Genomic DNA, 26,135 nt, shown 5'->3' on the forward strand with positions numbered 1-26,135 from the left:
AAAAGTCATTAAAAATAATAAAAGACCAGGTTTAGCAGTCAGTGCACGTTATCACACCAATGGCCATCCCCCTCCCCATCACACGGAAACTTCCTCAAATTAAGCCATGTTGTTTGTGGTTGCTGCGAAGAACAGAGCTGCCCACCCACCCACCCCCTTATAATTTGCAAATGAGGCTAAGCAGCAGGGAGAGGGGGGGGGGGGGCTTTGCTGGTGCACGTGACGGGCAGCGTTGAAGATGCACCTTCTCCCAAAAAAATGTCCACAGACAGGAATCGATGTCACTAAGGAGCAGGAAGTGGAAAGCGGAGAAGCTTCGATCGACTGAACTTCAGGAACCGACCCAAGGTAGATGACACTCCAGCCAAAGACAGCTTAGATGTCTCTCCTGGGCCCAACCAGGGAGCCAGTTGGATGAACTGGGAAATATAAACTGCTGGTAGGTGATGGATAGCTACCTCCAAATCTCCAGGGAGATGATCTTATTTGGTAGGAAAAGCAAGGGTGCCCAGCCTCCCGCTTAAGGCCGTGGATGTCATTATTCCTGCACCGTTGGGTTTAGAAACCTATTCTCCCTATAAGAAGGGGGCTCTCTCGGGTGATCTGTTTCCTTCCTACATTTCCCAAATAAGTTATCTGTCCAGGTTCCCTCTTTTTTTGTTCCCATCCTCCTCCCACGCCTGGGTTTGCTACAGGAAAGAAATGGACATTGTGCTTAAGGTTAGTTTGGGTTCAGCTGTCGTGAGTCCTTCCCCCTCGTGGAAGGGAGCCAACAGGTAAATATATAGGAAAGAAGGCATTAAGTCTCTCTGGAGAGTTCTATCTGCAGTGCAAGGCTCGGTCAACTCCCTTCGCCTTGCGTTAGCCTTTACTCTAGAGACGAAGGGAAGGAGTGCTTTGTGGAGCTACGGGTCACTAGAACACAAATAAACTGGTCAAACAGTCTCCATTCCCCCCCCTCCCCAGGATTTGCTGACTTCAGCAGGGCCAGGATTCAGCTCAGGTGGTCGCTTGACCTGCCGGTCAGTCTATCCTATCCTATGCTTCCCCACCCATTGCCAGTTGTTGTCCCGTCGTTTTCACACGTGTGTCTGCATCCTCCTTTGCAGAGGCCGGCTAGGGTCCGAGTTCTGAGAGGAGGACTGTGAGTGGTGAGAAGAGGAGGCCGAAGCTTTGCTGGCTTTGTCGAACTGTACGTAGCCGTCCTGCTTCCCGCTGCTGCTGACGCTGCTGTCGCACTGCGTGTCCAGGAAGGAGCTGCTGTCGCTCATGGAACCCCGCTGGAATTCCCGTTCGCACAGCTCGATGGAGCTACTGCCCATGCCTAAGATGAAGCGCTGGCTGTAGTCGTAGAGGCGGTTCTGCCCACTCAGGGTGGTGTAGATGTTGGTGAAGGACATGCCGGTCGGCACGCGCTGCTTGTTGGCTGGCCTCATCTCTGGCTGGCAACCTGAGAGGGAGATGGTGGGCGTGGAATGGTGGTCCTTGAAGGTGTTCACGCTGTAATAGCCATTCGTGGGATCCTGGGAAGAACAAGGAAAAGAAGATTATTTTTTGGGTGTAGGGTTGCATTTTGGAATCTGCTGTTATAACGGATGCCAAGTTGTGCAAGAGGAAGGTTTAATTGTTCAATGTTCAGATGAACGTTTTAGGCAAGCTTTTGTCCTACAGAGAAAGAGGGAAGAAATATTGTTAATTTTAATTAGCTGTTCATTGCACAGATAAAACTATCATCTATGTCTGTCTGTCTGTCTGTCTGATCTATCCTTCCTCCCCTCTCTCTGCCTATCATCTATCTATAATCTCTATTTATCTTGTCTGCCTGCCTGCCTGCCTTTCTCTGTCTGTCTGTCTGTCTGTCTGTCTATCTATATCTATCCATCCATCCATCCATCCATCCATCCATCCATCCATCCATTTATCATCTATCTACTATCATCTATCATCTATCTACCACCATTTCTCTCTATCTATCTCTCATTTCTCATCTATCCTCTCTGTCTCACCTCTCTTCTACCTGTCACCTATCATCATGATTTTCCACCCATTAAGAATGAGCAGTGCATGTTCTGTGGAGAAGGCAGCTGTATTCCATCTTGGGTGCATTGAAATTAGGAGTTTTGTAAATACAGACTTTAAATGTTAACATTGTAGGTAGATTTCCATCCCTAACAGTGGCCATTGTCTGGCCTAGTCACTTCTGATTAACCTTACTAACCTTAGAAATGTTTTTATTATCATTGGTCGGGTGATAGGAAAGAACACTGTACATTCCTGCAATATTTCACCCGTGCCCGTGGGCAACCACTCTATATGGTACCTGCTTAGTGAAATAAGAATCTGCAAAAGATATGTATTATCTGTAATTTGAAATGAGAAGTTGCAATAAATAAAGCAGGCCAAAAATATAGGATAGCATAAATTAATTTAAGTGGAAATGGATCATTATTGGTAAAACATTTCTAGCCTATGTATTGGTATAATTTATAGCTATATAATTTCACGTAGCAGAAATTTGCTTTTCTGTGATTATATGTTCAATTCGCCATGCATATTATGGGAGCTGTGATGCCTTTCATGAGAATAAATAGGTGTACAGGTCTTGGAGAGATGGCTTTTTTCATGGTAAAACATTTCAATTTTTGTTTTCAATCAGTGCGTGAAATTCACCTATGCAGTTTTGCATTTAGCAATACAATCGTACGTTAATACACAGTTGTAAGTATTCTTTCATACCTCTATATTTGAGAAACAATGTAAGTATGAAATATGCACATCAAACATTTAGAAACACATCAAACACACCTCTTAATATGTGCTTATGTAGGTTGAATAGCAATCCTTGAAAAATACCCAGGAAGCAATGGGATTATAGAGATGAAATTGCAATGAGATTCTTTTTTCATTTCTTCCTTTGTAATTGCAAATAATTGGAATGTCTATTTTATAAATACTTAGAATGTCTACACCTATAAGTGGAGATTCTCATGTTTTAAAATCTACTTTTGCTGATTTTTAAAAAATCATCTCTACTTCGTTAAATGTAAAGAAACATAATTGATGGAGGCACTTTTAAGAAAGATTGGGAGAAGCATGGATGTATGCTTGATGTGGGAGCATGAGGAATGCATGCTTCACTTACCAATTGCAGTGACTCACTTAATGTCTGGGGTAAAAAGATTGTAAAATGGGGCAAAATTCACTTAATACAGACCTGGGCAAAGTGCGGCCCAGGGGCCGGATGCAGCCCACCCACTGTCTGTGACCGGCCCGCGGAGGTTGGAAGGAAGGAAGGGAGGAAGGAAGAAATGGAGGAAGGAAGGAAAGAAGGAAGGAAGGAGAAATGGAGGGAACAAGGAAGGAAAGAAGGAAGGGGTGGGTAATTAATTTATAATTATAATATAATTAAGTTAGTTCTACCCAATAATATACCGTATTGGGTAGAACTGAGTTAATTATATTAATCTGGCTCTCTAAAACCATCCCAATTTCTCATGTAGCCCCATGGCAAAATTAATTGCCCACCCCTGACTTAATAATTCCCTTGTTTAGCAATGGAAATTTTGGGCTCAATTGTGGTTGTAAGTTGACAAATGAATAACAAAATTGTCTGCCTAAATTCTCCTAAGCTTGCCATTCTAATATTTTCTTTCTTTCTCTCCCCCTTTCTCTCTCCCCTTTTCTTTCTCTCTCTCTCTTTCACTCTTTCTCTCCCTCCCTCTTTCTCTGTCTCTTTCTCTCTCCCTCTTTCTCCCTCCCTCCCTCCTCTCTCTCCTTTTCTTAATGCATTGTTCTTCCCTTTCATTTGGACAGAGCTTTAGCCCAGTTGGAAATCTGGCAAAGAAAACTGCAGCTTTCTCCCACGACGATGAAGACAATGCTTGTATTGCCATGGAAACTATTCAGATAAAATGTTGGCACATCCTATTAATTGATCAATTAATCCCGCCATCTTCCCTTCCATCTTTCTCTAGAAAGGAATGGAAGGAAATGCCGCTCCTTTGTGGAAAAAATTAAACTGCGGTGATTGACTTGGGTTTTGTTTCAGGGCCGAAGAACGGAAGACGGCACGGTCTTTTTCCTTGAAGATAAAGGCCTGCGTGTTTCAAAGGGGAGAGCCAGCTTTGGGAAGCTCTACTTCCTCCTGTGCCTGCCAGAGAAATTGTGTTGAAAGCCTCATTTAAGAAGGTGGGGAGGGGGGACGACTGTAAGGCGCTACCATCCAAAGAGATTTAGGATTTTGTGATGTGATATAAAGGAGGCTGACCAAAAAGGAAACCAGGTTTTTAACAGAAAGACGGGGCTGGTTTAGTCGAGATAAAATGTGTTCTTTGGTATTTTTAATCACTAGAACATCCAGCTTTGCAAAGTTATACTATTGCATGGCAGTAAAATGCATGCTTTCTATCCAGAATTACATCTCCCAAATTACATTTCCATCATCTCAAAGTCTAACTGATTTAGATCTGAAAGGCTGGGAATCTACTGCTCTTCCTTGTGTCTTTTTTCTAATGTTCTGCCTCCAGGTGTGGATTATCACTCTAATAATTGTCACTCATCATGGATAATTATCCTGTTGAATGAGAATCATGGGAATGGTTTGCCGGATATTACAGCAGAATGTTAGAAAGTTTCAGTAAACAATATTGAAGTGGATAGACCAAGACAATGGATCAACTCAAGATTATGGCTTTTCTCCCTATTCTTTGAACAGGAGATGGCATGAAGTCCAGATGGGAGTATTGCCCAGGGCTGGCTCAGCAGTTCTTAACCTATACAACAAGGGTCTCCAAACTTGGCAACTTTAAAACTTGCAGACTTCAACTCCCAGAATTCCTCAGCCAGCTATGCTTGGAATTCACAAATCTTAAAGATGCCAAGTTTGGAGACGCCTGCCTTATAGTATAACGATGGTGAAGTGTCAAAGTGAGAAACATAGAAACATAGAAGACTGACGGCAGAAAAAGACCTCATGGTCCATCTAGTCTGCCCTTATACTATTTCCTGTATTTTATCTCACAATGGATATATGTTTATCCCAGGCATGTTTAAATTCAGTTACTGTGGATTTACCAACCACGTCTGCTGGAAGTTTGTTCCAAGGATCTACTACTCTTTCAGTAAAATAATATTTTCTCACGTTGCTTTTGATCTTTCCCCCAACTAACTTCAGATTGTGCCCCTTGTTCTTGTGTTCACTTTCCTATTAAAAACACTTCCCTCCTGAACCTTGTTTAACCCTTTAACATATTTAAATGTTTTGATCATGTCCCCCCTTTTCCTTCTGTCCTCCAGACTATACAGATTGAGTTCATTAAGTCTTTCCTGATACGTTTTATGCTTAAGACCTTCCACCATTTTTGTAGCCGGTCTTTGGACCCGTTCAATTATGTCAATATCTTTTTGTAGGTGAGGTCTCCAGAACTGAACACAGTATTCGAAATGTGGTCTCACCAGCACTCTATATAGCGGGATCACAATCTCCCTCTTCCTGCTTGTTATACCTCTAGCTATGCAGGCAAGCATCCTACCTGCTTTTCCTACCGCCCGACCACACTGCTCACCCATTTTGAGACTGTCAGAAATCACTACCCCTAAATCCTTCTCTTCTGAAGTTTTTGCTAACACAGAACTGCCAATACAATACTCAGATTGAGGATTCCTTTTCCCCAAGTGCATTATTTTATATTTGGAAACATTAAACTGCAGTTTCCATTGCTTTGACCATTTATCTAGTAAAGCTAAATCATTTACCATATTACAGACCCCCCTGGAATATCAACCCTATTGCACACTTTAGAGTCATCGGCAAATAGACAAACCTTTCCTACCAAACCTTCCCCTATGTCACTCACATATGGGTAAAAAGTAACAACTTATAGAATATTTGTAGCTCAGGGATGAATTGTGGGGTCCTTGGTACTCTCTGAGCATGGTGCATTACTGTACACTGATGATGTTACCTAACTGAGTAATCTTTATATAAAGCACCATACAGAGCAAATAAAGAGTACAATCACCATGTGCTTTACTGCTCAACTATTTAACTGTAACAGGAAACAGGAAACTCTACTTAGAACAAAAGAGCATACAGTATATACCATAGATCCAAACTTGTAAATATTGCCCTCTACTGGTTGAATATTCAGAGGTGGGTTCCTGCCGGTTCAGACTGGTTCTCTAGAACCGGTAGCAGCAATTCCCTCCTGCTCACCAAACTGGCACCATAGGAGTCGCCGTTTTGTTTTTCTCTTCTACACATGCACAGAAGCTGAGTTTTTAGGACTGCATGCGTGTGTGTGCCCATGGGATACAGGAGGAAATGAACTGGCAGCGAGGTAAGTCAGAACCCACCCCTGTGAATACTGCTGTAGTTGTTCATATAGAAATAAATCCGAACAATGAATTGTAACAGAAACATCTGCAAGCTGTCAGGTGTGCTTCCATGCAAAATCCAGGAAAGAAACCCCCCCAACTCCATAGTGATAGAGAAGAGTACTTTTACTAGATAAAAAGTGATAGCAACAAAATGAAATAAAATCCGAGGCAAAAGGTGTGTCAATTGCACATAGAAGTAATTCCAAATCCCTCCCTTCATAACCCTCCCTGGGCAAATCATCCAATCCCGGTGCCCCCAAGATGTCATGTGGATACACCTTTCATGGACTCTCTGACTCTTCAGGACTTTTATTTATTGTTAGAGTTGGAAGGGACCATGCGGGTCATCAAGTCCAACCCCCTGCCTAAGCAGGAACCCTATAGCATCCCAGCCAAATGGCAGTCCAATTTCCTCTTAAAAATGTCCAGAGTATTAGAGTTTACAACTTCCGCTGGTAGGTTGTTCCACTGGTTGATCGTTCTGACCATCAGGAAGTTCTTCCTTATTTCCAGGTTGAATCTCTCCTTGGTCAGCTTCCAGCCATTGTTCCTCGTCCATCCCTCTGGTGCCCTGGAGAATAAAGTGATCCCCTCCTCTCTGTGGCAACCCCTCGTATATCTGTAGACTGCTATCATGTCCGCTCTGGCCCTCCTTTTCTCTAGGCTATCCATGCCCAGTTCCCGCAGTCTCTCTTCGTTAGTCTTGGTTTCTAGATCCCTGATCATTTTGGTTGCTCTTTTCTGCACCTTCTCCAGAGTTTCAATGTCTTTTTTGAAGTGTGGTGACCAGAACTGAACACAGTACTCCAGGTGTGGTCTGACCAGGGCATAGTAGAGTGGTATTAAGACTTCCCTGGTCTTGGAGTGTATTCCCCTGTTGATGCAGCTTAGGATTGTATTGGCTTTTTTGGCTGCTGCTGCACATTGTTGGCTCATGTTTAGTCGATTATCCACCAAGACTCCGAGATCTCTTTCGCCGCCGCTACTGCTGAGAGGGGTTTCTCCCAGGCTGTATGTGTGTCCAGGTTTTTTTTTACCTAGGTGAAGGACTTTGCTCTTGTCGATGTTGAACATCATTTTGTTGGTGTGGGCCCACTATGTTAGTCTGTCCAGGTCTTTCTGTAATTTGAGCCTGTATTCAAGGGTGTTGGCTACCCCCGCCAGCTTGGTGTCGTCTGCGAATTTGATCAGTTACCCTTCTATTCCCTCGTCCAGGTTCTTTCAACAGATGCAAAGCTTGGGTCTGCAGGAGGTCTTCTTTGTCCTCCTCCTACCAGGCTGCCTCACCTTTCTGGATGTTATTTGGTACGCTGACATTGCAGTTATTCCAGAGGGAATTTCATCCAAGGCATCTAGATGCCCTACGCCCCACACCCATTTGACTCTCACTGGCTTCACTTCAACTTGTGGCTCACACACCCACTCCGACTTCTCCCAGCCCCGATGGGACGGGGGAGGGGTGGATCCAGCCCCTCCCTGGTACTCCTGGTCGCTGCCTTGGCTAGACATATTTTGCGTAGTCGCCTCGTTAGAGGTTTTTTCTGGGTTGACTAAAGCAGATCTTACTGAATGTCAGATGTGCTTCCATTCAAAATCCAAGAAAGAAAAATGCTCAACTCCATAATGACAGAGACGAGTACTTTTACCAGATAAGAACTGATAGCGACAAAATGAAAGCAAAAGGAGCATAAATTGCAATATAGAAGTAATCCCAAATCCCTCCCCCCATAACCCTCCAATCTCGGTGCCCCCCAAAATTTAATGTGGGCAGACGTCCATGATGGAGCTTCCACATCTGGTCTGCCGAAGCTGTTGACCTTGAGCAGGCTGTAAACATGTCTATCCAGCCTGGCCACCTTAAATCAGACACATGAAGAGACATCTCCAGCACATCTTCCCCCATTCTAAAATACCTAACCTTCCCTCCTCCTCCTGTTTCTATGGCAGCCAAAGCAAGCATGGAGGCTGACACAAGCTCAGAGAACCCAAAGGACCCCACAGTATCCAAGGAGTATCGGAAGAAAGGTAGACTTAATTGGTGTCTGATTCTGGATGAAATGATGGTATACATTGTGCTGCTAAATAAATACTTCAATGCTCTAGTGCTTAACAGGAACATTACTTACAATACAAATGGATGGCTCTACCAATTGTGCAACTTGTGTGCATAATCATCTCAAATAATAAGTTGCAGAGATGCAGAAATGGCAACTTTTTTCAGAGAAGAAAAACAGCTGCAGCCTGCAAGTATTATGACTATCACCTGATGTTTCCTAGGGAGAGCTGACTCTTTTCTCTTTCTGTGAAGAAGGAGCATGACTCCATATCCTCCTGAGGTCTCAGATCCAGATAAGTGATTGGGGACAGGACTGACTGCTTCACTGTTCTTGGAACTTCCACTCCTTGTACCTACCATATTTTTTGGAGTATAAGATGCACCTTTCCCCCACCCTAAAAGAGGCTGGAAAAAAATTATACTCTGAATATAGCTTTTTTGAAGCTTTGTTCCCCAGCCCTAATGAGGTACTAAGTGTCTTCCAGGCTTGCAGGCTTGTTTTCATTGCTACTCCAAAGTTTTTTTCCAGCCCTCCCTAAGTTTTTGCAGGCTTCTTTTCATTGCTATTTCCTCCAAAAAAGGTTTTTTTTCAGCCCTAACCAGGGAATAGAAACATAGAAACATAGAAGACTGACAGCAGAAAAAGACCTCATGGTCCATCTAGTCTGCCCTTATACTATTTCCTGTATTTTATCTTACAATGGATATATGTTTATCCCAGGCATGTTTAAATTCAGTTACTGTGGATTTACCAACCACGTCTGCTGGAAGTTTGTTCCAAGCATCTACTACTCTTTCAGTAAAATAATATTTTCTCATGTTGCTTTTGATTTTCCCCCCAACTAACTTCAGATTGTGTCCCCTTGTTCTTGTGTTCACTTTCCTATTAAAAACACTTCCCTCCTGACCTTATTTAACCCTTTAACATATTTAAATGTTTAGATCATGTCCCCCCTTTTCCTTCTGTCCTCCAGACTATACAGATTGAGTTCATTAAGTCTTTCCTGATACGTTTTATGCTTAAGACCTTCCACCATTCTTGTAGCCTGTCTTTGGACGCGTTCAATTTTGTCAATATCTTTTTGTAAGTGAGGTCTCCAGAACTGAACACAGTACTCCAAATGTGGTCTCACCAGCGCTCTATATAAGGGATCACAATCTCCCTCTTCCTGCTTGTTATACCTCTAGCTATGCAGCCAAGCATCCTACTTGCTTTTCCTACCGCCCGACCACACTGCTCACCTATTTTGAGACTGTCAGAAATCACTACCCCTAAATCCTTCTCTTCTGAAGTTTTTGCTAACACAGAACTGCCAATGCAATACTCATATTGAGGATTCCTTTTCCCCAAGTGCATTATTTTACATTTGGAAACATGAAACTGCAGTTTCCATTGCTTTGACCATTTATCTAGTAAAGCTAAATCATTTACCATATTACAGACCCCTCCAGGAATATCAACCCTATTGCACACTTTAGAGTCATCGGCAAATAGGCAAACCTTCCCTACCAAATCTTCCCCTATGTCACTCACAAACATATTAAAAAGAATAGGACCCAGAACAGATCCTTGTGGCACACCGCTTGTAACCTGCTCAGAATACTCGCCATTAACAATAACTCCGGGTCCCGTCAACTAAACAATGCCGGTTGGCGGGCCCCAGGGGGAGAGCCTTCTCTGTGGCGGCACCGACTCTCTGGAACCAACTCCCCCCGGAGATCAGAACTGCCCCTACTCTTCCTGCCTTCCGTAAACTCCTCAAAACCCACCTTTGCCGTCAGGCATGGGGAAACTAAACATCTTCCCCTGGGCACGTTGAATTTATATATGGTATGCTTGTGTGTGTGTATGTTAGTATAGGGGTTTTTCTTAAATTTATAATATTTTAATTAATTGGATTAATATATTGGATTGTCTTTTCACTTGTTGTGAGCCGCCCCGAGTTTTCGGAGAGGGGCGGCATACAAATCCAAATAATAAATAAATAAATAAATAAACTCTCTGATGTCTACGCTTCAGCCAGCTTGAAATCCACTGAACTATCCAGGGATTAAGTCCAATCTTCACTAATTTATCTATCAGCTCTTTATGTGGAACCGTATCAAAGGCTTTGCTGAAGTCCAGATAGGCAATATCCACGGCACCACCTTGATCCAACACCTTTGTGACATAGTCAAAGAAATCAATGAGATTAGTCTGAATAAAATTATATGCTGAAGATGACCAGACTAAAGACACTAGCCAGAGGATCACTTGGTAGGTAGATTCCCCCCCCCCCTATCTTCCTCCCCCAAAACTAAGGTGCATCTTATACTCCTGTGAATTATGCTCCGAAAAATAGGGTACCTTTCAGATATCCCTCAGCTTCCAAAGCCATGAAACAGCATCCCTAACCCCCAGTGGTAGGGTAGTGATTTTAGCAATACAGGCAGGATCTTTGGGAATGAAAGCATTTTCATGTGTCAGAAATTTCTCCTTAGTTGACCTTGCTCAGAAAGAGCTAATGAACGTAAAGATTCGTTTGGGTGGAGTCTTCCTGCATAAAAATCTTGAATGAAAGAAATGCTGGCCTTGTACTTCGGAAACCTAGCCAATTATGCTTTATGTTGAAATAGGTCAACGTTGCCTTTGTTATATATGACCCTTAAACTGGGTTCAGAGGATCCCTCTTGATTTTCCTCTGCTTTTAAGTTTCCCTTGTATTCCTGACTAGGTTAATTGCTCATGCTCTCATTGAACTAAACAGTAAGCTCCCAGCCCAGGTCACTGAGCTTTAGGACCAATTTAGTATCTTGCTACAAAACCAAATTAGGACCCTGTTGAGGATACAGCTCATCTGCACGAAGTTCAGAGAAGGTGAAATTGTTCTCCTCCATAATTCTCAAAGTCCTTGATTTCTGCTACATCAATCTCACTTGCCTTTGTGGACTTGGCTGATTTTCATGACCGAAAAAAAAGAGTTACACCTGTGTAAATCATTTAATTTTCTTTTTTCATGCAGTGGAATTGATTGCAATGATGCTACGGTGCTTAAATCTAATTTCTCCAGCTTTAAGTTTGTTTTTCCCCAGCCGTAAAACCCTCCCCTCGTTCCCTGACAGATTCAGACAACCCACCTGGGAAAATCAATCCCCACTTTGCATAGGTAAAGTTCCAATCTTGAAATTACCTTCAAATTCTGGAATTCTTTCTCTTCCTCCTTGAGGACCTCCAGTTGTTTAAGGACTGAATCTTGCTGGAACTCACTTCTGTCCATCTAGGTTTCAAGGGAAACAAATGGTGAGTTGTCAAGAAGTCAAGCACTAGGAATCTCAATCCAAAGCTTAGTAAATTGGAATCGAGCACCAGAATGAACCAAAATCCCCATGTTTCCTTTCAGCCTATTACTAACACTGATAATATACATTGTGTATCCCAAATACATAGTACAAATCTAATGGTTAAAAACCAGTTTAAAACCCTTATTATAAAAAACAGTCATGTATCCCAAAAAACCATACATAAAATGAAATGGCCCCGGGGGAATCAATTTCCCCATGCCTGACGGCAGAGGTGGGTTTTTAGGAGTTTGCGAAAGGCAAGGAGGGTGGGGGCAGTTCTGATCTCCAGAAGGAGTTGGTTCCAGAGGGTCGGGGCCGCTACAGAGAAGGCTCTTCCGCTGTGCCCCGCCAGACGACATTGTTTTGTGGACGGGACCTGGAGAAGGCCAACTCTGTGGGACCTAATTGGTCGCTGGGATTCGTGCGGCAGAAGGCGGTCCAATCCCACCCCAGCCTCCCGAGGTCAAACATAACCCTGATGTGGCCCTCAATGAAATCGAGTTTGACATCTCTGCTGTAAGGCTATGCTATTCCACGGAGGGGTGGTGGTGGTGCAGTGGGGGCAGTAAGTTTATGCACTATTTATTGAACACTTATTAGTTTTTTTTATTGTCCTTGTTTCTCTAGTACAGTATGATCCTTAATTACTTTTAAAATAGGAAATAATTAAATAGTATGTTTTTACCCATAAATGCTTGAATCATTTTAATCAATATCTAGAACCAAACTTTTATAGCAATTAAAGAAAATTGAGCTACTCGCCTAACCTGTTATCATACTGAACCTAGTGGGTTCAGTACAAAACCATAAAATGTTCCTGTGCTCCTCAACAAATAATTCTGTCTGTCATTTGCCCTTTTTGTGGCTATTCAAATAATGTGACTTAATCAACTGAAAAAGAATCTAAACATTTATTTGAAATCTTGGTCAGTAAGCCACTCCCATCTAGTCACATGACCTTTAAGCCAGCCCTGGTCCCGTGATTACCAAGCCATTCCCACCTGGTCACATGACCATCAAGCCACACCCACAATCCCAGCAACCAGTTAGGTCCCACAGAGTGGGCCTTCTCCGGGTCCCGTCAACTAAACAATGTCATTTGGCAGGACCCAGGGGAAGAGCCTTCTCTGTGGCGGCCCCGGCCCTCTGGAACCAACTCCCCCCCAGAGATTAGAATAGCCCCTACCCTTCTTGCCTTTCATAAGCTTCTTAAAACCCACCTCTGTCGTCAGGCATGAGGGAACTGAGATATTCTTTCCCCCTAGGCCTTTATAATCTATGTATGGTATGTTTGTATGTATCATTGGTTTTAAAATAAGGGTTTTTAGCTGTTTTAGTATTGGATTGTCGCATGTTGTTTTTACCACTGTTGTTAGCCGCCCCGAGTCTACGGAGAGGGGCGGCATACAAATCCAATAAACATAAACATAAACAAACATAAATCACACCCACGGTGTGGCAGTAAAATTTTTGGCAGCTCCTCACTGTGCTATTCCAAGGAGTTTCAATCAGTAGCGGGTTCCTACTGGTACAGATGACACTGCTACACCGGTAGTAAAACTGGAGCTGTATGCGCAGCTTCGAATGTCTGGCGTGCATGCATGTCCCAGCGAGAGTTTTCCTCTGCGCATGCGCAGGAAGTAAAATCTTGCAAGAGGATGCACACGCATTTGAAATTTCAGTGATTTTTTGCTTCTGCCCATGCGCAGAAGAAAAAAAATCACCGAAATCTCTCTTGCATGTGCATCCCCTCAAAATTTTTTGCTTCCTGCACATACGCAGAAATAAAATCTTGCTGGCATGCAAGATACCCACCAGACACCCAAAGCTTTGCATGCAGTTCACCAGGAGTGGCAACCCATGCCTGGTCTCAATGCTCCCTGGAAGAAGGAGGGGGGAGTCCAAAGTGTTTTGCATTCAATTATTAGGAGAACCTGTCCTTCTCTTGGGTTGTTTGTTTTTCCCATTATCATGTTTTAAAGGCTCCTTTCACTTTAATTCAATAGATGGATCTGTAAGCAACAGCCTATTCTCCCAGCCTCATTAGTTTTTCTGCAAAGGATGCTTCTGATTGGGGGCAAAGTCTATGTTAATTAGAATATGGCTTTAATTACCCTTTCAGGAAGGTGGGCCTGGATGAGACTTGAATACTTATTGGGCAATTTCTCTGTTGCCTTTTATCTTCCCTAAGATATCGATCGGCTCTGTGTAGCCTTCCTCTTTTGCCATTGCAAGACTGAGGCTTCTAATGGAATTACTGTTTCGGAATGCCCCAGCTAATCGAAAATCTAAATCTATAATACAGTACTGATTGTTGCTTGACTTCTAACGTGTCTTTCTTTTAAAGCCTTAGCAAATGAGAGTGGAATTGCTTCCCTCCAGCAGTTTCTGTAGATATGCTGGAAAGCTTTTGGTGCAGCTATTTGATGTCATAAATTAAGGTGTCTCAGGTTTTTTTCTAGCTGGGAAAGAAACAGCAGCCCCTGGTAATATCTCTGGATGGAGCAGAGCAAATATGGGTATCATAAAGTATTAAATCCAGGCCAGGTAGGGGTGGGAAAAAAATCTATATAATCCTGTTTATTCAGGGGGTGAGTGACGGCTTGTGCAATCCTCAGTAGTTCTAATATTTGATTATCGTTTTAGTAACATTAATTTTAGAGTGTTGCAAATTCTTCAAATTAAATTTTTGAAAAATCGGAATAATTTTAGAACTGCTTTAGGATACAAAAGGCTGCTTCTTTCCCCCCAGGTTTTTCATACTGGCGCTGTAAGCTGGGGTGTGTCCCTAAGATACTTCAAGCAAAATGATTGTGTCCAAAAACATGTTTATTCAGCCAGCAGGAACTTTTGAAGCAGCCACCCAAGTCTGGGCCAAACAGAACTGCTTTTAAGAATTGTTTTTGTGAGCCATTGTGGTGGAGCAGTGGTTAGAGTGCAGTACTGCAGGCTATTTCTGCTGACTGCCGACTGCATGCATTTGGCAGTTCGAATCTCATCAGGATCTAATAATTAATAATAATAATTTATTGGATTTGTATGCCGCCCCTCTCCGTAGACTCGGGACGGCTAACAACAATGATAAAACAGCATGTGACAATCCAATAATAAAACAACTAAAAACCCATATTTATAAAATCAAACATACACACAAACATACCATGCATAACTTGCAATGGCCTAGGGGGAAGGGGGGGGGAAATAAATGAATTTCCCACTGAAAAGTGGTATATAAGTCTAAGTGCTCTTGCTATTGGCATATATACTTGTGGAAGAATTTGCAAGACCTATTATTTTTGTAGGTTTGCTGATAGGGAGAAGTTTGCAAAAAAAAATAGTGGGGTTATTTAACCGCAGTTAAATAAATAGCTTTATCTGTTATATTTTTTTTCATGGCTTTCTGCTTTACAGAAGAAAAATATTGATACAGTTCTGAGACGCAATGAATGTCTTTGATCAGCAGATGGCACTGTTGCCCTCTGAACTGTGTCTGTTTTCTCTCTTTTGAGCCCCTCGTAGCTGGAGGATAGTTAGATCCAGAAAAGCACAGTTGTTCAAAAGCAGAAACCCCATGAGTTAATTTATAATTCTAGAATTAAGCCACTTATTAGTGTGACCTTTAATAAAGTTTACACTTAGTTCTATACGATCTAACTTCGTCAACGAACAGTGGGAAATTCATTTATTTTTTTCCCCCTCTCTCCGTAACATCTTCCATTTCCACGGACACCCTGGTTGAATCCTGCCATAAATAGATGGCGTAGGAAGGTTGATTTCTTTCTCTGTTTGCTTGTTTTTAAAAGCCTGCGGGGTGTACGGGAGGAAGACACCTCACTGACTTTTCTGAAGTTCTTAATGATCCAGAGATGGTTTGCATTGCATTCGAAAGGGGGGGGAAATGTAGGATTCTACAGAGTTTCTACCAGTTCGCACTGGTTCAGTTGAACTGTTAGCAGTGGCAGGAGGCTCCGCCAAATATCACGTCTGCTCCCATGTCCAAATCCAGTAACAAAGATACAGTGGTCACTCTACCTACAAACGCCTCTACTTACAAACTTTTCTAGATAAGAACCGGGTGTTCAAGATTGTTTTGTCTCTTCTCAAGAACCATTTTCCACTTATAAACCTGAGACTCCGAAACTGTAACCGGAAAAAGCAGGAAGAAGCCTCTCTAGGAATTTCCTTGGAGGAAACAGGGCCGGGAAAGGCGGGGGAAAGCCTCCATGGGGCCTCTCTATGAATTTCCTGGGAGGAAACAGGGACGGAAAAGGCATAAAGAAGCCTCTGTGGGGCCTTTCTAGGAATCTCCTGGGAGGAAACAGGGCTGGAAAAGGTGGGGAGAAGCCTCCGTGGGGTCTCTCTAGGAATCTCCTGGGAGGAAACAGGCCCGGAAAAGGCAGGGAGAAGCCTCCATAGGGCCTTTCTAGGCATCTCCTGGGAGGAAACAGGACCTCCACCCTCCCTGTGGTTTCCCAAATCGCACACATTATTTGCTTTTACATTGATCCCTATGGGAAAAATTGCTTCTTCTTACAAACTTTTCTACTTAAGAACCTGGTCACGGAATGAATTAAGTTCGTAAGGAGAGGTACCACTTCAAGTGAATGCCACTACTGGTATTTCCATTTCTACAGATGTTGGCTGGGGAATTCTGGGAGTTGAAGTCCACCCATCTTAAAGGTGCCAAGGTTGAAAAATACTGGTACAGAGGCCTTGCATTTGGGGAGATTGCTATAGGTCAGCGGTCCCCCCAAACTTTTCAGCTTTGGGAAAAGCTTGTGGCAGAAGTAGAAGGGGAGGGGAGAAGGAATAGCTCCACTTGCCAAATGGAGCTGCACACACACTTGTGTACACCTGCCACACACACAAGTGGAGCTGCGCATACTTGTGTGCTCATCCACCACTTACCTGGCTCAGTTCCAAACAGATCATGGCCCACTATTGGGCCATAGCCCTCAGGGTTGGGGACACAAGCTATAGGCTGTTGAGAAACTGAGAACTGCTTTCAGTTTGGTGTAATCGAGCCAGCCTAATTCATGACCCAGAGGAGAACCATAATCTTTCCTGGGTCTCCCCCTTTCCCCAAAGTATCGTCATCCAGGCATGAAACTCAAACACACACAAAGAAGAACAAGAATGGAGGTAAATGTGCTGAGATGCCAAGGAATGTGGATGGAGTGTTATGAGAAGCAGGCGGGATGAAATTGGATTTTCTAAAAGACGCTATGGCTGGAACCCCGAAACAGACTATCCCCATCCCTCCCGCAATCAAAATGACAAGGCTCAGAATGCTAGGTACTTTTCTGAACCTTTATTAGATTTCTATTCCATCTTTATTCCTGTTTATAAGTAACTCAAGACAGGAAACATTTCTGATATTCCTTCTTCCACCCCTTCCTTCCACCACCCCAAAATAAGAACCTTATGAGATGGGCTGGCTGAGAAAGAGTGAATGACTCAAAGTCATCCACCCGTTTTTTGTACCCAGGATGGATTATATATCACCATCTCCTGGCGATTGGCTCAAAGTGACCCAACTGGCTTTTATATCTGAAGAGGCAGGACTATAACTCACAATCTCCTGGTGATTGGTCCAAAGCCAGCTGGCTTTCATGCTTAAGGAGGGACTAGAACTCTCAGTCTCCCAGTAGCCAGGTGCCCCAACCACTAGAACAAACTGTCTTGCCAAAAGTAGATGCAAGGAGAATGTTTACACCCAGACTTTGTTTCCGGCTTGTCCATGAAAATGGACATGTGCAACAATAGGGAAAAGCCTCATATATCGACATATCCTGTCTAAATTTTAGAATTTAGAATGAACGATTTGGAAGAGTCCTTGGAGATCTTGTACTCCAGCACCCTGCTCATGCAGGAGAATCTATACCCGTGATTGTGAATCTTTTTTTGCTCGGGTGCCAAATTGTCGTACGTGTATGCCCACAACCATAATGTAATGCCCTTTCCCCAGTGCATGTGTGCATACACACTCTGTTCTGCCCCCCCCCATGCATGTGTGTAACCCCCCTCTTAGCGCTACTCCCCGTGCATGCATGTATTATTATTATCATTTATTATTATTATTTATTGGATTTGTATGCCGCCCCTCTCCGCAGACTCGGGGAGGTTAACAACAATGATAAAAAACAACATGTAACAATCCAATTTAATAAAACAACTAAAAACCCTTATTATAAAAACCAAACATACACACAAACATACCATACATAACTTGTAATGGCCTAGGGGAAGGAATATCTTAACTCCCCCATGCCTGGTGACAAAGGTGGGTCTTGAGTAATTTGCGAAAGACAAGGAGGGTGGGGGCCGTTCTAATCTCTGGGGGCCGCTACAGAGAAGGCTCTTCCCCTGGGGCCTGCCAAACGACATTGTTTGGTCGATGGGACCTGGAGAAGGCCAACTCTGTGGGACCTTATCGGCCGCTGGGATTCGTGCGGTAGAAGGCGGTTCCGGATGTATTCTGGCCCAATACCATGTAGGGCTTTAAAGGTCATTACCAACACTTTGAATTGTGACCGGAAACCGATCGGCAGCCAGTGCAATGCACTGAAACCTCTGGACTTCTGGTGGGCCGTTTTTCACCCTACCCAGGATTCAGGAGGCTTTCCTGAAGCCCGAGGAGGATGAAAAATGGCCCAACGTTCATTTCCGAACGTTCGGTAGGCCCGCTCGATTCATTTTTCACCATCCACAGGCTCCAGAGGCTTTCCTGAAGCCTGGGGAGGGCAAAAATGGCCTCCCCCTCTCTTTGCAAGGCCAAAAATCAGCTGGCTAGTGTGCAAATGCATGCTGGATCTAAAACGCCTCGTGTACCGTCAAATATGGCTCTGTGTGAAACCTGTAGCACATGTGCCAAAGGTTCACCAGCATGGACCTATACTCTTTCAGTTAAGTGACTGTCTAAAACAGGGGTTCTCAAACGTGGTAACTTTAAAACTACAGTGGTACCTCGAGATACGAGTTTAATTCGTTCCGGACCTGGGCTCTTAAGTCGAGCAGCTCTTATCTCGAACGACTTTTCCCCATAGGAATTAATGTAAATAATTTTAATTGGTTCCAGCCCTCAAAAAACTCACAAAGTTAGTCTAAATTATGCAGAAAGACATGTTTTTAATGAAGAAATGTACATGTACATATAAATGAATAATGAAGTTTCTTTCACTTAACTTGTAAACTTTCTTAAACTTTTAAATTTACATATGTTCAACTTCTCTGCCACCCAATCCTGTAGGACAGAGGTCCCCAACCCTTTTTGCACCAGGGACCGGCTTTAAGCGATCAAGAGAGGAATGGGTGAATGAATGGACGGAGGGTGGGAAGGAAGGAAGGAAAGAGGGAAGGGACAGGAACAGAGGAAGGAAGCAAGGAAACTTATGAAAGGGGAGAGTAAGAGAGGAATGAGTGAAGGGAGGGAGGGAAGAAGGTGGGAAGGAGAAAGAAAAGAAGAAATAGAGGAAGGGAAGGTAAAAGAGAGAAAGAAAAAGAGCAAGAAAGAAAGCTGCAAGCACCTCCCCGAGCCCCCCAGGCCAGCTGCAACCTTTTAAAACACGCGCGCCGCTTCGCAGCTTTCTCCTGAAGCCGAACGCGGAAGTTAGCGTTTGGCTTCAGGAGACAGCTCCTTGGCGCTTGTATCTCGAATTTGGGCTTGTAAGTAGAACAAAAATATCTCTCCCCTCCCAGCTCTTATCTCGAGTTGCTCTTAAGTAGAGCAGCTCTTATGTCGGGGTTCCACTGTATACTGGCTGGAGAATTCTGGGAGTTGAAGTCCACAAGTCTTAAAGTTGTCAAGTTTTGAACACCTCTAGTCTAGAAGCTTCTTTAAAAACACCAAGTTTTAAGCCCCCAGAATGAAACATTCTCTGTGGCCAACCTGATTTTTCCGACTAAGAGAAGAGAAGTGCTGAGCTCTCCTGCTACTGTTTATCAGCAAATTGACATATGCTCCCTCTGATCCCTGGGATGGCATATAATCAACAGCTGTTTCCAAATGTGGAATGTTTGACGGACCTTGCAGGGTTTTTTCTGCCTCTCAACGGTCTCCTGTTTAGCAAGAAGAAGAGAATGGAAACAGGGCCGGAAGAAAAATACTATTTCCACAAGACATCGCTGAGAAAAGCATTGATTTTTCTCTTTAGGCCTTGCAGAAATTTAACGAACTACATAAAACGGAGGGTTTGATCAGCTACTTCCATACATAAAAGAGAACAGCCATCACATGAAAGACCTTTGAGCAATTCTGAGCTTTGGTCATGCAACAGAAGTTTTTCAACGGGAAAGGAGGCCAAGACATGAAGTTTCTGAGGCAGGAAAGAGGCAAAGAAGTGCTGATTCGGTTTGGAAGAAGAACAGGAGCAGAACACAAAACGCAAGGGTTTATTTGTTCAAAATGCTTATTTGTTGCCTGAATCTCTAAGCACCTGGGAGCAAAATCACAGGTTGCAATCAAAGACCAGAATCCTCATCTGAAATTAACATTTTTTTAAAGGGGAAGAAAACCCCTAGCACAAGCAAGTAATGGGCAGCCTTCTACTGAATGCCCATCTCAACAAAAATGGGCAGCCTTGCCATGAACAAAAATAAGGTATCCACAACAGAGTAGGATGTAGATGGAAATTCTAACCTTAAGATATAATTTTTCCCAGAGCTCAGGATCCAAAAGAGTTTATAGCATGTTCATTTCTATTTGATTCTATTTTGTTCTTCTGAATCCCAATTCCAAATCTGAGGAATGGTTCTGAAACTGAATCGGATATGGATCTAAGAGACTTATAAAAAGTTATAGGAAACTTTTTAACTTAAAAAATTGGAGAGAAAAAAAATCCCCAGACGAGACTTCCTTTAATCCTGCGTGGGGAGGAAGATGTCATAGCATAGACCGTTGATATCTATATTTGTTTTTAGATAAAGAATGCCTACGTAATTCATAATGAATGTGCTTTCGGTGAAATGAAGTCAGAAGATGGGGAGCAGGTGGTAGAAATCAGAGGGAAGGACAAGAGAAGACCAACACCACCATCTAGTCTTCTGCTGCCTTTTTGTTTGGACATCAACACAAGGAGGAGAGAAATCCAAAATTTAAAGCAAGACTATGAAGGTAAGGCTCTTTGCACGCACTAAATGGGCCAAGACTCATGTTTTTCAAACAGGGCAACATTAAGATGTGTGGACTTCAACTTAAAGTTGCCAACTTTGAAAAATTCTGGTCTGGTAGAATCTGTTCTGGTCTAGAACCGCAGAAGAAACAATCACTGCCAACCTGCCTTCTATTGAGGACCTGTATACTGCATGAGTCAAAAAGAAGGCTGTGAAAATATTTACTGACCCCTCACATCCTGGACATAAATTGTTTCAACTTCTACCCTTCAAATGATGCTATAGAGCCCTGCATACCAAGACAAATAGACACAAGAATAGTTTTCCCCCCGAATACCATCACTCTACTAAATAAATAATTCCCTCACCACTGTCAAACTATTCACTAAGGCTGCATTATTATTACTATTAGTCTTCTCATCGTTCATCTCACCCATCTCCTCCCACTTATGGGTATGACTGTAACTTGTTGCTTCCATTCTTACAATTTATATCAATATTGATTGTTTCCTGATTGCTTATTTGTACCCCAATTATTAAGTGTTGCATCTCATGATTCTTGACAAATGCATATTTTCTTTTATGTACACTGAGAGTATATGCACCAAAGTCAAATTCCTTATGTGTCCAATCACACTTGGCCAATAAAGAATTCTAATCTAATCTAATTCAGATACCAACTAATTAATTGGTGTCCATGGATGTCCCAAAGGTGCTTTTTCAAAAGACAACTGGACTTCATTTGGTTTTCCTTTTTTGCTTTTCATCAAGAAGCTTCCTCATTTCTGATTCTTCAGTTCTTCAGTCAGAACTGAAGAAGCTTCTTGGATGAGAAGCAAAATATTCTCCAGGTCCCGTCGACCAGGTCCTATCGTCTGACGGGGCCTAGGGGAAGAGCCTTCTCTGTGGCGGCCCCCCCGGAGATTCGCACTGCCCCCACCCTTCTCATCTTTCGTAAGACCCTTAAAACCCATCTATGTCGCCAGGCATGGGGCAGCTAGATCATGCCCCCTTCTTCTCCGACCATTAAATGTTATATATGGATGTGATTGCGTAGACTGATTTTTTAAAACATAATGGGATATTAGCTTATTGTTTTAACTATTAGATTTGTATTCATATTGTTTTGTATTGTATGTTGTGAGCCGCCCTTGGTCCTCAGAGAGGAGCAGCATACAAGTCTAATAAATAATAATTTCAGGGGGGGAAAACACAGAAAGTCCAGTTGCTTTTTAAAAAACACCTTCTAGGCAACCATAACCTGGATGACTGAGAATGTCCACAGAAATATTGCCCATGGAGTCATCTTACAGATACTAAATAATTTGATCCTATCCATTCTTCCCCTTCTGGACGGTTGTCCTAAATGTAAATTATTCTCCACCTATCACTGCAAAATCATTACGGATACTCCATTTCCATTAGAGATGCTTATTTATATCCACTTCCAGAATGTTTAAGTCTATGAATGTGTTCAGTAGCATCTTCTGGGCAGACCATCCTTCCTTAAAATGTGGACTTCCCCATATGTGAAAAAGTGTCCCAAGGTGATTTCAAGAACCAGCATGTCAGACTCATAAATAATGGAGAGGCCAGCAATGCCAAAAGCAGAGAAAGAGAAAAAAGAGAGTCAATTTACTTTAACTATACAAGAATATTAGAGAGAGTGTTTGTAAGGTCATTGACAAAAGCAACAACGGATGAAATTAATTACAGCTCTAAAATCAATGTGGTCTTGAACGGAGGATTTATTTAAAAATATTTGACAGAATAAAAGAAAGACAAACAATAGCTTAAAAGGGGCAAAACACATATTTGGCGTTCGTGTTGTGTTGCATGCATGAGTACACATTTACAAGCGGGCTACATATCGGGCTATCAAGTATAGCTTCACAGCAACAAACTGAAAATGTGCATAGAAGTTAAAATGAGACAGTCAAGGTTTTTAGAAGATGGATTTTGTGCCCGAATCTCTGTACAGAATTGTAAACAATGCACCAGGCGTTAAAATAATAACAGAATAGCAGAATTGGGGTGGACCTTGAGGGGCTTATAGTGCAACCCCCTGCTCAAGCAGGAATCCTATAGCATTTCAGACAAATTATTAAAATCTTAAAATCTTCCAGTGTTGGAGCACCTGGAATCCTCAATCTGAGTATTGTATTGATAGTTCTGTGCTAGCACAAGCTTCAGAAGAGAAGGATTTAGGGGTAGTGATTTCTGTCAGTCTCAAAATGGGTGAACAGTAGGGAAAGCAAGTAGAATGCTTGGCTGCATAGCTAGAGGTATAACAAGTAGAAAGAGGGAGATTGTGATCCCGCTGTATAGAGCGCTGGTGAGACCACATTTGAAATACTGTGTTCAGTGCTGGAGACCTCACCTACAAAAAGATATTGACAAAATTGAACGGGCCCAAAGACGGGCTACAAAAATGGTGGAAGGTCTTAAGCATAAAACGTATCAGGAAAGACTTAATGAACTCAATCTGTATAGTCTGGAGGACAGAAGGAAAAGGGGGGACATGATCAAAGGGTTAAATAAGGTTCAGGAGGGAAGTGCTTGTAATAGGAAAGTGAACACAAAAACAAGGGGACACAATCTGAGGTTAGTTGGGGGAAAGATCAGAAGCAACGTGGGAAAATATTATTTGACTTTAAAGAGTAGTAGATGCTTGGAACAAACTTCCAGCAGACGTGGTTGGTAAATCCACAGTAACTGAATTTAAACATGCCTGGGATAAACATATATCCATCCTAAGATAAAATACAGGAAATAGTACAAGGGCAGACTAGATGGACCATGAGGTCTTTTTCTGCCGTCAATCTTCTATGTTTCTATGTTTCTTGAGGCAAGTTGTTCCACTGGTTAATTGTTCTAACTGTCAGGAAATTTTCCTTACTTCTAGGTTGCTTTTCTCCTTGATTACTTTCCACCCATTGCTTCTCGTCCTTCTTCAGATATAGTAATAGAACATATCAATGAAAGAATAGAAGAAGAGATATAGGAATAGAAGAAAGGTATAGGAGATATAGGAGAGCAATAGGACAGGGGACGGAAGGCACTCTAGTGCACTTGTTCAGACCTGGCTACTGTAAGACTCGTGGATGTCAACTCCCAGAATTATCCAGCCAGGCTGCAGAATTAAGTCCACAAGTCTTAAATTTGCCGATTTTGGGGAATCCCTGTGTTAGAAATTGGATCAGAACGGCTAACGTATTGCAAGACCTGTTTGAAAAGGGTCAGGAGGAACGGAGGGAAAGTATTTTGAGGTTCATCCTTTCCTAGGCAGAAAAACAAGAATGTGAAGAAAAGTGATGTGGGCAGAAATGGGCACATGGACTGATCTCAGCATTGCTTTCTCTGGGTGACTTTATTGATTTCATTGGAGAACTGGACCGTTTTTCTTTTCGGTACAGTGCAATTTGCTGAGCAAATTCTATATATCGACAAGGGGCATTCTGTAATGTTAGCATGGCGTGCAATGCTTGGTTTAGCTTGAAAAGCCTTCTCTAGGCCAGTGTTTTTCAACCAGTGTGCTGCGAGACATGGTCAGGTGTGCCGCGAAGCTCAGAGAGAAAGAAAGCAAGAGAGAGAGAAAGCAAGAGAGAGAAAGAAAGCAAGAGAGAGAGAAAGCAAGAGAGAGAAAGAAAGCAAGAGAGAGAGAAAGCAAGAGAGAGAAAGAAAGCAAGAGAGAGAAAGAGCAAGAGAGAGAGAAAGAGAACAAGAGAGAAAGAAAGCAAGAGAGAGAGGGAGGGAAGGAGAGAGAGAGAAAGACATAGAGGTACGTAGGGAGGGAGGGAGAAAGAGAGCAAAAAAGAGAGGAAGGAAGGAAGAGAAAAAAAGAGGGATGGAGAGAGAGAAAGAAAGAGGAAGGAAGGGAGAGAAAGAGGGAGGGAGAAAGAAATAGAGCGAAGGGGAGGAAGAAAGAGAGAATTTTTTTGTTCAAACTTTTTTTACCCCCCCCCCCCGCTCCATGTGCCCCAGGGTTTCGTAAATGAAAAAAATGTGCCGCAGCTCAAAAAAGGTTGAAAATCACTGCTCTAGGCAATCAATTCATCTTCCTGACAAAATCAGGTTGTTATTCTATTCAAGGTTGGCAACTTAAAACATAAAGGTCCTAATCAGAAGCCTCCACCCTTCAATTCTGGAACTGACTGGAAGTGCATTTCCCCCACCATAGAGTCTCCTCCTAGTGTGGCATCTTTTGTCCTCTACCTGCGCTAACTGAAAGCCTATCAATTGTGGAGTCAACTGAAAAGAGCTGGGGTGGCGCAGCAGGTAGAGTGTTGTACTGCACGCCACTGAAGCTGACAGTAGATCTGTAGGTCAGCGGTTCAAATCTCATCACCGGCTCAAGGTTGACTCAGCCTTCCATCCTTCCGAGGTGGGTAAAATGAGGACCCGGATTGTGGGGGCAATAGGCTGGCTCTGTTAAAAAGTGCTACTGCTAATATGTTGTAAGCCGCCCTGAGTCTAAGGAGAAGGGCGGCATAAAAATCAACCAACCAACCAACCAACCAACCAACCAACCAACCAACCAACCAACCAACCAACCAACCAACCAAATCAATCAATCAATCAATCAATCAATCAATCAATCAATCAATCTGCCCCTTGCCATAGAGTCTCCTCCTGGCACACTGTACTTTCTCTCCTCCAACCTGAAGGTTCCCTCAAAATTGTGGCACCAACCGGTGATAGGGAGCCACAACAGAGGGATGAAAGAGCCACATGTAGCTCCAGAGCCACGGGTTGCTGACTCCTGCTCTATTTCAACATTTTGGAAGACAAGGAAGAGAGAGAGAGAGAGAGACACGCAGGGAGACAGAGAGAGGGGGGGGGAGAAAGAGGGAGAGGGAGAGGGAGAGAGAGGGGGGGAGGTAAAAAGGAAGAGAAGCAGAAAGTCAGAAAGGTGTGTGAAAGAGATTGAGAGAGAGGGAAGAGAAAGGGGAAAGAGAAGAGGGAGAGAGGAAGGAATGAAGGACAGAAGGATGGAAAGAAAGAAAGAAAGAAAGAAAGAAAGAAAGAATGAATGAATGAATAGGAGTAGATCTGATCCTTATTATTTGATGGCCTTGGCAACACCCTCTTCAACCTACAAGAGATAATTCTCAAAAGAAAATGGGCTTCAATAATAATAAATAATAATCATCCCAATTCCTCTATCCATGCTGTATCTAAACAGAGCCCTAAGTGGAGCAATCTCTTGGTAGAACAATTTCTGCCATGGTTTCTTTTTCATTAGTATTGTCCTTCCAAAGGTTCAGAA

General features: G+C 42.9%; 1 protein-coding gene across 1 annotated transcript in view; it reads right to left on the bottom strand.

Moving 5' to 3' along the window:
- The window catches only part of KIRREL3 (kirre like nephrin family adhesion molecule 3), a 952,257-nt gene continuing 926,122 nt past the window's right edge, over nucleotides 1-26,135 (bottom strand). The window contains exons 16-17 of the mRNA XM_070765424.1: nucleotides 11,605-11,691; nucleotides 1-1,523 (exon numbers count right to left, since the gene is read on the bottom strand). Coding sequence (XP_070621525.1) covers nucleotides 1,080-1,523; nucleotides 11,605-11,691 — 531 coding nt within the window. The 3' untranslated portion in view covers nucleotides 1-1,079. The remainder of the gene's footprint in view (nucleotides 1,524-11,604; nucleotides 11,692-26,135) is intronic.

The sequence above is a fragment of the Erythrolamprus reginae genome, chromosome 12 (genome assembly GCF_031021105.1).
Source record: "Erythrolamprus reginae isolate rEryReg1 chromosome 12, rEryReg1.hap1, whole genome shotgun sequence".
NCBI lineage: Eukaryota > Metazoa > Chordata > Lepidosauria > Squamata > Dipsadidae > Erythrolamprus > Erythrolamprus reginae.